This window comes from Podarcis erhardii (assembly GCF_964252035.2).
Source record: "Podarcis erhardii genome assembly, chromosome: 3".
Taxonomy (NCBI): domain Eukaryota; kingdom Metazoa; phylum Chordata; class Lepidosauria; order Squamata; family Lacertidae; genus Podarcis; species Podarcis erhardii.
The window spans coordinates 1,351,533-1,363,650 of NC_138507.1; the positions used below are offsets into that span (position 1 = coordinate 1,351,533).

Genomic DNA, 12,118 nt, shown 5'->3' on the forward strand with positions numbered 1-12,118 from the left:
GGCCACGGTATGGCCAGGAAGCCGTGGATCCGAGTTTTTTGTGGTGCAGGATGTGCCCCTGGACATGATGTGTGATTTGACGGTGAGTTTGGGCTGATCTGGTGCAAAAAGTGTGAGGATCCATGAGGATCCGTGTTTCAAAACCACGTTTTTGGGCCACGGTATGGCCAGGAAGCCGTGGATCCGAGTTTTTTGTGGTGCAGGCTGTGCCCCTGGCTATGACGTGTGATCTGACGGTGAGTTTGGGTTGGCCCAATGCGAAAAGCGTGAGGATCCATGAGGATCCGTGATTCAAAACCACGTTTTTGGGCCACGGCATGGCCAGGCAGGCGTGGATCTGAGTTTTTTGTGGTGTAGGCTGTGCCCCTGGCTATGGTATGTGATTTGACGGTGAGTTTGGGTTGGCCTAATGCGAAAAGCGTGAGGATCCATGAGGATCCGTGCTTCAAAACCACGTTTTTGGGCCACGGTATGGCCAGGAAGCCGTGGCTCTGTGATTTTTGTGGTGGATGCTGTGCCCCTGGCCATGATGTTTGAACTGATGGTGACTTTGGGCTGGTCTTGTGCAAAAATCATGAGGATCCATGAGGATCCATGTTTTTTAAACATGTTTTTGCGCCCCTGCGGCCCCACGGAATAGTGGATGCATGATTTTTTTGATGCTGTCTACAGAGTAAGACATAGTCTACAGTATCATGGTGGTTTTATTTAATTTGAATGAAAAAATCATATGAATTCACGAGGATCCGTCTAGATCCGCCTTTTACCTTTTTCCAATTTTTGTAAACAAGTTTGTAAACAATTAAAGGGAAGTTCACAAAAAGCACAACAGGAATGGATTTGGGAGAAGTATGTAGTTTCTTAGGAATGAAATATTGCACTGACACCAGACTTAAAGAAAATATTGGTACTTCATCTGGAAGAAATGTCCCTTTTTCGCAAAAAAATAATTCATGTGGAAAGACTTGGAAAGGACTAGTTGTGCCTTTCTAATAGTGGCCATTTGTGTATCACACTGGATTCAACGGCATGAGCAGCAGGGTAGCCTGCAGAGCCTAAAAATATGGAAGGGATCATAACATTCTGTATAAACCTTCTGCGGTTCAAATTATTTACAATGGACACTTTGCACCAGTAGGTGGTGGCCACGTAGCACATCTAGAGCATTAGCACCTCTCTGGTGTCTCATCCTGGGAAAAGTCTAGTTTTAGCCAATGGCTGCTTAAAAAGTGGGCAGGGGCAGCTCTTTTCAGCTGCAGTAGCCTCTGACCAGCTCTGGGCCTCCCTGATCCCCATGCCAGCACAAAGCCCCTTTCCTCCCTTCCTTCTGTCCAGGCCCAGGGGGCTTGTGTGGATTCCCTGCCAGAGAGGAGCAGGACAGCCGTGGCAGGGCTCCATCATAAATGGTTGCAGTGCCCCTCAGCAAAATGGCATTGCTACTGAGCCCTGTGGGAAATTACAGAGGTGGCCACTATACAGCTGCAAATAAAATGTTTTAAATGTTAACAAGAACATCAAATACATGGAGTAGGCTTGCTATCAAAAATGATCTTGTGAAGCTCTTGTCAGAAGTCCCTATTGGCATTAATGAGCGACTCTCAACCCTTCAAATAAAGCTCACCAAAAGCCAACAGGCTACTATTCTAAGCGCTTATGCACCAATACTGGGTGCTGATGAAGACATTACAGAAAAAAATTACTCTCAGCTGGATACCATCCTATCAGAGACGCCTAAGGAAGATAAAATTACCTCCCGGATGATTTTAATGCAAGAGTTAGATGAGATTCCGATCTGTAGCCTGGGACTTTTGTGAAAGAAGGAATTGGCAATAGCAGCCAGAACGGAATCTTACTTTTGATGATATGTGCAGCGCACAACCTTGTTATTACCAACACACTCTTTCAACAGATTTTTTTTAAAAAAAACTTCATGGAGGCATCCTCGGTCAAACCACTGGCACTTCTTAGACTATGTTATTGTCCGTGCTAAAGATCGCCATGATGTGCTCCTTACCAGAGCTATGATGAGCACCGACGACTGCTGGATAGATCACTGACTAATACGCTCCACGATGGCTATCGAGATTATACTTCAATGCAGGCTTCAAGGAAGGAAACCAAGGCGCAAAATGAACACTCAAGCCCTTCAAGCTCCTATTAAGCGGGACTGCTTCCCAATGACTCTTAAGAACCATCTGCTTTTGGAATTCTCTGATAACATTGAGGAACACTGGACCAAGCTAAAAACATCCATTATTGCAGCCTGTGAAGAAACTATTGGATACCAAACCAAGAAACACCAGGACTGGTTTGATGAGAATGACAGTGAGATTGAGTGCATGATTGACAAGAAAAGGAAGGCCTTTCAGAACTGGCAAAGAGACAGAAACTGTGCCACTAAGGAAAAAACCTATGCCAACTGTTATGTACTGAGTTGAATAGGATCCAAACTGCAGCAGTCTGACTGGTCCTAGAACAATAGGATTCAGAATGCAGCAGTCTGATTGGTCCTAGAACAATAGGATTCAGAATGCAGCAGTCTGATTGGTCCTAGAACAATGCAGCAGTATGATTGGTTGGCAGGAACCACCCAATCATTCTCCAGATAGAAGTGAATCCACAACCTGATTGGCTTACAGTAGAATTCTGGAATTAGCCAATCATGTGCAGCCCATTGTGTAAATAATGTATATAAAGCAGATACTTTGAGGGGACTTTGATTCATTCCTCCTCACCACTATGAGCTGAATAAAGAGCATGAAATCACTTTGTGACTCTGAGTATATTTCACCAACACTAAGGCTGAGGTTCAAAGAAGAACCAGAGAACTAAAGAACATCTGGTGGATAAAAAAAGTTCAAGAGATCCAGCACTTAACCAACACTCATGATGCACAGAGTTTCTTTAAAGCCACAAAGACCATCTATGGGCCAATAAATCATGGCATATGCCCCCTACGCTCAGCAGACGGTACCACACTTCTAAAAGATAAAGAAGCTATTGCGCTGCACTGGAAAGAACATTACCAGCATCTCCTTAACTGCAACTCCCCCGTAGCTGCTGAGGTCCTCTCACAAAGTCCGCAGAAACAAATTAGAGATGAGCTTGCAGTATCTCCAAACCTGGGAGAGTTGTGTACAGCTATTAACCAAATAAAAAACAACAAAGCCAGTGGACCTGATGGGATACCTGTCGAATTCTTCAAAGTGGGTGGAACTGAACTTGCACAACAACTTCACAAGCTCATCGAAAAAATCTGGGAGAGGAGATCCCAGCAGACTTTAGGGATGCCAAAATTATCAATCTCTTTTAAAAAGGTGACAGAACGGATTGCGGAAACTATTGAGGCATCTTTCTATTAGCTGTAGCTGGCAAAATTCTTGCTAGGATCTTAGCAAACCGTCTCTTGACAATATTCGAGGTGACCCTTCCTGAATCCCAGAATCGTTTTCGGCCTTCTAGGGGGAAAGTGGACATGATTTTCACCACTCAACAGCTTCAAGAAAAATGCAGAGAGCAAAACCAACCCCTGTATATGGCGTTTATTGACCTGATTAAGGCTTTCGACACTGTAGATCGTAATGCCCTGTGGACTGTCCTTCTGAAAATTGGCTGCCCAGATAAAAAACCAAAGTGCTGCACCAACAAGCAGAAAACAATCTCTCTGCAGTGCCACAAATGCAACTCAATGGAGTAACATTGGAAAATACTTCTACCTGGTCAGTTACCTTTCCACAAGGGCCGACGTTGATGTCAAAATCCAGCATTGCCTGAGCTCTGCGAGTACAGCTTTCTCCTGATTGAAGTGCAGAGTGTTTGAGGACCAGGACATTCGCAGGGAAACCAAAATGCTTGTTTACAAAGCTATTGTATTACCAACCTTACTGTATGCTTCTGAAATGTGGACCACTTATAAACACCATCTCCAACTCCTCGAAAGATTCCATCAACGGTGTCTCTGAAAATTTTTACACATCATCTGTGAAGACAGGTGAACTAATGCCAGGGTACTGAAAGAAGCAAAGATCACCAGTGTTGAAGCAATGATTCTTCAACATCAACTTCGTTAGATTGGTCATGTTGTGCGGATGCCTGATTATCGTCTTCCAAAGCAACTACTCTACTCCGAACTTAAAAGTGGAAAGCATAATGTTGATGGTCAACAAAAGAGGTTCAAAGACTCTCTCAAGGCAAATCTTTAAAAATGTAGTATAAACACCGACAACTGGGAAACACTGGCCTGCAAGTGCTCCAATTGGAGAGCAGCCTTTACCAAAGGTGTCTTGGGTTTTGAAGACACTCGAACTCAGGACGAAAAGGGAGAAACGCGCTAAGGGGAAGGCACACTTGGCAAAACCATGCCGTGATCATCTCCCACCCGGAAACCTATGTCCCCACTGTGGAAGGACGTGTGGATCTAGAATTGGCCTCTACAGTGACAGATTCACTGTTAAAACCGTGTTCATGAAAGACAATCTCACTTGGCTATGAGTGATCGCCAAAGAAGAAAGTGCAATACAAATGTGACACTAGATGGTGACAGTGAGCTAGGCAAAATTCAACGTATTTTTCAAATTTTTTTTATAAAACTTATGTGTGTAGATTCTACCAACGATTCCAAGGGAGCACAGGGCAGCAGTGTGCCCTCAGCAGCTGCCCACTTGCTGACCCTGGAGTAGATGAGTTCTTTAAACCCCTGGAGCCGAAGGAAGGAAAATATGAGCACCATGCAGCCAATATGAAGCATCTTTAAAGTCTCCCTGGCAAAAGGGAGTCAGTCTGATGCTGCATTTTCCCACTGAGGTCAATGGAACTTAAGGACAGGATTCACCGGTCACATCCCATCAACGGAAGCCCTTATCTTCTCCTGCTCTGCCCTCTGCAATTGGCTCTGGGCGGCAGGAGAACCCCAGGAACAGCACACAAGGAAAGGGGGGTTGTAATTCTTTTGCAAGCAGAACAATCAAAATAGAGCAGCTGTTACTTCCCCTCTAAGAGTGCTTAAGGTATGCTTAGGAGATTCTGACTTAAGATTAGGTGCCCACTTTAAAGTTATTTCCTTTTCTCCCAGACTTGGGAAGAGTTGGTTGACACAGACTTTTCATTACTAAAAAAGTTTGTAGTCTTCTCTGGGTGACTTTCAGAAGACATCTGAAGGCAGCCCTGTATAGTGAAATTTTTAATGTATGATGTTTTAATTTGTTGGAAGCTGCTCAGAGTGGTTGGGGCAAACCAGTCAGATGGGTGACATATAAATAGTAAATTATTATTATTATTATTATTATTATTATTATTATTATTATTATTATTATTATTATTTGACAGATTCCCTGTAGACAGAAGCTGAAGGAAACAGATTGGGTTGCATAACAATGATGAATGACATGCAAGGAAGAAGAATGCTCTGTGAGACAAAGCCCTGTCAAAGGAAATGAAACTGTCGAGTGTAAATAATTTTTATTAATTTTCCAACATACATTTATAATATCCAATCTAAATTTATCACATATTTTCTCTTTTTGAACTTCCTTCAGCCTCTCTAACAATCATCTATTATTCAATTTTTAAATTACACATTTTCTAATTTTTATATTGCATTTTATATACCTTCACCCTCTTATTTTTCTTCAACACAATGTTCCTCAAATATTCACAGAGCTTCTTGAAATCCCACTAGCGTTGTTTGCTCATCACATATACATTTCAAATAATCTGAAAATTTTCCCCAATCTTCGATGAACTTTTGGTCACGTAGATATCTGATCTTCCACGTTAGTTTATCTAATTCTGCATAGTCCATCAGTTTCATTCTCCATTCTTCTAATGTCGGTAGTTGTTCCTGTTTCCATTTTTGGGCCAGTAGTACAAAGGAAATGAAACTGTCACTTGTTTGCTAAATGTTGGATACCAAGTGTATATAAAACTGAATTAAAAGTAACAGAATGAGTTTCATCTCCAGTACAGTATATTGGATTTATTTATTTTTTGCTCAATCTCAGAATCCAGTGTGTTCTCAATAGTTGCTCAGTCAGTTGCTAAGAAGGGGGAAATAAATAATCATAGAATCATAGAGTTGGAAGAGACCACAAGGGCCATCGAGTCCAACCCCCTGCCAAGCAGGAAACACCATCAGAGCACTCCTGACATATGGTCGTCAAGCCTCTGCTTTAAGACCTCCAAAGAAGGAGACTCCACCACACTCCTTGGCAGCAAATTCCACTGTCAAACAGCTCTTACTGTCAGGAAGTTCTTCCTAATGTTTAGGTGGAATCTTTTTTCTTGTAGTTTGGAACCATTGCTCCGTGTCCGCTTCTCTGGAGCAGCAGAAAACAACCTTTCTCCCTCCTCTGTGTGACATCCTTTTATATATTTGAACATGGCTATCATATCCCCCCTTAACCTCCTCTTCTCCAGGCTAAACATGCCCAGCTCCCTTAGCCGTTCCTCATAAGGCATCATTTCCAGGCCTTTGACCATTTTGGTTGCCCTCCTCTGGACCCGTTCCAGTTTGTCAGTGTCCTTCTTGAACTGTGGTGCCCAGAACTGGACACAGTACTCCAGGTGAGGTCTGACCAGAGCAGAATACAGTGGCACTATTACTTCCCTTGATCTAGATGCTATACTCCTATTGATGCAGCCCAGAATTGCATTGGCTTTTTTAGCTGCCGCGTCACACTGTTGGCTCATGTCAAGTTTGTGGTCAACCAAGACTCCTAGATCCTTTTCACATGTACTGCTCTCAAGCCAGGTGTCACCCATCTTGTATTTGTGCCTCTCATTTTTTTTGCCCAAGTGCAATACTTTACATTTCTCCCTATTAAAATTCATCTTGTTTGTTTTGGCCCAGTTCTCTAATCTGTCAAGGTCGTTTTGAAGTGTGATCCTGTCCTCTGGGGTGTTAGCCACCCCTCCCAGTTTGGTGTCATCTGCAAATTGGATCAGGATGCCCTTGAGTCCATCATCCAAGTCGTTGATAAAGATGTTGAATAAGACCGGGCCCAAGACAGAACCCTGTGGCACCCCACTAGTCACTCTTCTCCAGGATGAAGAGGAACCATTGATGAGCACCCTTTGGGTTCGGTCAGTCAGCCAGTTACAAATCCACTGAGTGGTAGCATAGTCAAGTCCGCATTTTACCAGCTTCTTTACAAGAATATCATGGGGCACCTTGTCAAATGCCTTGCTGAAATCAAGGTAGACTACATCCATTGCGTTCCCTTCATCTACCAGGCTTGTAATTCTGTCAAAAAACGAGATCAGGTTAGTCTGACATGACTTATTTTTCAGAAATCCATGCTGACTATTGGTGATCACAGTATTCCTTTCTAGGTGCTCACAAACTGTTTGCTTAATGATCTGCTCCAGAATCTTCCCTGGTATTGATGTCAGACTGACTGGGCGGTAATTATTTGGATCCTCTCTTTTCCCCTTTTTGAAAATAGGGACAACATTTGCCCTCCTCCAGTCTGCCGGGACTTCGCCTGTTCTCCAGGAATTCTCAAAGATGACTGCCAGTGGTTCTGAGATCACACCTGCCAGTTCTTTTAATACTCTTGGATGCAGTTCATCTGGCCCTGGAGACTTGAATACATCTAAACTAGCCAAGTATTCTTGTACTATCTCCTTAGTTATTCTGGGCTGTGTTTCCTCTGCTGAATCATTTGCTCCAAATCACTCTAGATGTTATAGTTTTCATAAAAAGGCTAAAACCTGCAATCTATGGGCATGAAAAAAAATGTTCCTGTTGGCTGATGTGATTCTGCAGTGCAGTATAACTTCTGTTGGCCTTGCACTTCTCCTGAGCCTTTCAGGTCCAAATCTAACTGCAAAGGATATTGTGCCTGAAACAAGCAAAGCCTCTGTCTTCTTTTCACAGGAAGTCCCTGTCCCTCACCCAAGTGGAGAAGTGAAGTCAGTTTTGTAAACAAGAGTCTCCCATGGAACCTTGTCAAAACCCTTGCTGGTATGCTATTTAAAAAGCCTTCCTTGATCTACCAGATCTGGTCGCTGAAAAAGAGAGAAGACTGGGCTGACATGACTTGTGGTAGAGAAACCCAGACAATGTTGTATCAGCGACAGCCTTGATATTTGTAGATCTTCACATACTTAAAAATTATATCCATGTAGTATGAGGGTTAACCACAGGACAACAAAAATGGCCCTGAAGGATACCCAGAAGACCTTAACACCTTTGCTGCAGTTGAGCACATTTTCTTTTAATTTTGTTATTTTAAGCTGACACTGTTTTAATTATCTCTTTTGCTGCTGTTTCACTTTAACATTTAATTGCTGCTCATTTTATTGCCTTTTGATTGCTATTGGCCACCTTGAGCACTGCTTTGGTAAGTGGGAAGGCAAGATAATTTTATTTCCCTGGGCCCGGATCCTTAAGGCCGAATCCTGAGGATCCCCAAGGCCAGCAGGAAGCCCAGGGAGGACAAGTGCCTGGAGAGAACTCCTCTGGTTTCCTCAACCAATATATTCTGAATGGGCCCCGTTGCACTCATCCAAGCTACAAAAATCATTTACCTTCTTTAATGTAATAACCGGCCTGGAAAGGAATGGAAAAAATCCAGTCTGGTCTGAAACAGACAACAGTTAATTCCATGGAAGAAGGATGCAGGTTTTCCTATGACAGGAAGAGCTCTCAGAAATAATAAAGAGCAAGTTGTGGTGCTCACAAAGGAGTGCGTGTCTGGAATGCGGAATGGCAAATTCTTGACATTGTATAAACATCAAGGTGGCGCATTCCTGCCCTTCAGATTCTGGCATGACGGTCCTGGCCTCTCAAGAGTCCTTGTAATACTGTTCCTGTGACCAAAACTGAAAGTCAGCATTTGCACCCAGAGGGTGTGTCATTTTAGGGGGTGAAACTTAGAGCAGAACAATGGAGGTGGAGATGCTCCTTCAGGTATACTGGACGGAGGCCGTTTAGGGCTTTAAAGGTCAGCACCAACACTTTGAATTGTGCTCGGAAATGTACTGGGAGCCAATGTAGGTCTTTCAAGACCGGTATTATATGGTCTCGGCGGCCGCTCCCAGTCACCAGTCTAGCTGCCGCATCCTGGATTAGTTGTAGTTTCCGGGTCACCTTCAAAGGTAGCCCCACATACAGCACATTGCAGTAGTCCAAGCGAGAGATAACCAGAGCATGCACCACTCTGGCGAGACAGTCTGCGGGCAGGGAGGGTCTCATCCTGCGTACCAGGTGGAGCTGATAGACAGCTGCCCTGGACACAGAAGTGACCTGCACCTCCATGGACAGCTGTGAGTCCAAAATTACTCCCAGGCTGCGCACCTGGTCCTTCAGGGGCACAGTTACCCCATTCAGGACCAGGGAGTCTTCCACACCTGCCTGCCTCCTGTCCCCCCAAAACAGTACTTCTGTCTTGTCAGGATTCAACCTCAATCTGTTAGCCACCATCCATCCTCCAACTGCCTCCAGACACTCACACAGGATCTTCACCGCCTTCACTGGTTCCAATTTGAAAGAGAGGTAGAGCTGGGTATCATCCACATACTGATGAACACCCAGCCCAAACCCCCTGATGATCTCTCCCAGCAGCTACATGTAGATGTTGAAAAACATGGGGGAGAGGACGGTACCCTGAGGCACCCCACAAGTGAGAGCCCAGGGGTCTGAACACTCATCCCCCATCACCACTTTCTGGACACGGCCCAGGAGGAAGGAGCGGAACCACCGTATAACAGTGCCCCCAGCTGCCAGCCCCTCAAGATGGTCCAAAAGGATGTTATGGTTGATGGTATCAAAGGCCGCTGAGAGATCCAGCAGAACTAGGAAACAGCTTTCACCTTTGTCCCTAGCCCGCCGGACATCATCAACCAGTGTGACCAAGGCAGTTTCAGTCCCATGGTGAGGCCTGAATCCCGACTGGAAGGGATCCAAATGGTCCGCATCCTCCGGGCGTGCCTGGAGTTGTTCAGCAACCACTTGCTCAATCACCTTGCCCAAGAATGGTAGATTTGAGACTGGGCGATAGTTGGCCATAAAAGTTGGCATTTAAAAGTTGGCATTTAAAGATGGTTTTTTAAGAAGCGGTTTAATAACTGTCTCTTTCAGTGGGTCTGGGAAGGCTCCCTCACAGAGAGAAGCATTCACCACCCTGCGATGTTTAAGGCTGTGAAACAAACAAGGTCCAGCGCCGAGGGCCTACTGGCGGTTCCCTCGCTGCGAGAAGCCCAGTTACAGGGAACCAGCCAGAGGGCCTTCTTGGTAGTGGCGCCGGTCCTGTGGAACGCCCACCCACCAGATGTCAAAGAGAAAAATAACTACCAAACTTTTAGAAGACATCTGAAGGCAGCCCTGTTTGGGGAAGCTTTTAATGTTTAATAGGTTATTATTTGTGTTTTGTTGGAAGTCGCCCAGAGTGGCTGGGGGGACCCAGCCAGATGGGCGAGGTATAAATAAATTATTATTATTATTATTATTATTATTATTATTATTATTATTATTATTATTAAACATTGAAATAGTGCACAACAAGACAGAAATGAGATAAAATACGAAAAGACAGATTCTGAAAACAACAAAACCAGTCCCACAGCCTCTAAAAACACCATTTCTACATCATCATCATCATCATTATCATCATAATCAACCCACCTTTTTCCCTGACAGGAACACAAGGACTTAATGTGAAAGGAAAAGTAAAAGTTACTGCCATTTTTAGATTATTCATTATCTTTTTTGGATAAAACTGATTTGCATTTGGACTCCAATAATGAATTGACACAAAGTGACTGTCAGTTTTTATTTTACACCTTCAGGGGCTATGCCATGGCAATGTTAGCGATATTCCCATATTTCATTGGACTACAACTTTTCCACTCAGTGTCATGCAGTAACTTCCCACGCCCAGGATTTTGCCCCACTTTCCTCATCTGAATAAGCGAAGAAGATAAAACAAGAGCAGAGCAGAACTGGCTTATTGACACCTCATGCTAATGCATGTAAATTCCTTTTCTTGTTTCCTTCTCTTTGGGATTATCTCTTCTGGCAATTGTTTTAAGGTTAATGCTGCTGAATGAGACTCTTTCAGCCAGAAATATGACACTATTTTAAGAAAGCCAGCAGACATAATTAAAAGGTAAGGAAGAACAGATTTTGGGATCCAGGCCCAGCATCCCGAAGGCCCTTTGGGTGCCTTTTTAGATCACTCTCTCTTTGCGCTTGACATAAGACTGTGACACATATACTTCACACAAGAGCAATGCAATTCTTAATGGGCCAGCATCATATGCTATATTGCTGGAGGGCTTTTGTCATTCTGGGTGGGATTCAACTGATAAGTCCCACTAGTGGGAGCCCACACAAGGTCTTGCTAGCATAAGGGGGCTCCTGTACCCCCTGAAATTGGCTCTGGTGGGGTTGTGGGGGGGGGGGGAGCCCATTCCTTCTGGAATGCCAAAAAGCTTGCACTGACAGAACAATATGACAGATTTATATATGAATTCAGTTACCTGAAAAGTCTTGCAGTTAGTTTGGGGCAGCCATGGGGCTTTTGTCCTTTGGCTTGTCAAAGAGCAGCCCAGGCCTGCCCCAGCCCCTGGGTGCCCTGAAGCAAGCTCTCCCAAACAGGAACTGGGTTTGGGAAGATAGGAAAGCTCTGTGGGGACTCATCAGTGGTGGCCGTTTCTCCCATCATTATTTGATATTGCTGCCATTTCATAGTAAAAATGCATGTGTTCCCTAAAGAACATTTCTCTCCTTATGGGATGGCATGCTATAAAAAGCCAATAACACAAAAATTCTTTCCCTATTGTTGGCTGGAGGAACCAACAAATAAAATAATTTCTTTTTTGTCATTTATAGCTGACTAATTTCCCCCAGTTAGCAGAATAACTTTGTTAAGACCAGCAGAAATGTCACAAAATAGCTTTTATGAGTTCTCCAGAATTGTATATTTTTTCTTTCTTTAAAGGCCAACTTTTTGCCTAATTTTCCTGTCATGGCAGTAACAGGGAACCATAATGGGCATCCTATATCTGCCCCTTACTATTGCAAGCTGGAACCTGAATTAAGGTGGGGGGGGTGAACTCCTGAGCTGTTCCTGCGGCCACTTCAGCTGATGACCAGCCTCCCCGTTTCATTGGCTTT

General features: G+C 44.0%; 1 protein-coding gene across 1 annotated transcript; it reads left to right on the forward strand.

Annotated features, from left to right (window-relative positions):
- Positions 1 to 1,880: 1,880 nt before the first annotated feature.
- LOC309339539 (uncharacterized protein) lies at positions 1,881 to 3,362 on the forward strand (the record flags this gene model as incomplete). The annotated part of the gene is made up of 2 exons (XM_081857625.1): positions 1,881 to 2,426; positions 2,802 to 3,362. Exons 1-2 carry the CDS (start codon positions 2,073 to 2,075, stop codon positions 3,360 to 3,362), a joined length of 915 nt encoding a protein of 304 aa, XP_081713751.1. The 5' UTR covers positions 1,881 to 2,072.
- Between the last annotated feature and the right edge of the window lie 8,756 nt (positions 3,363 to 12,118).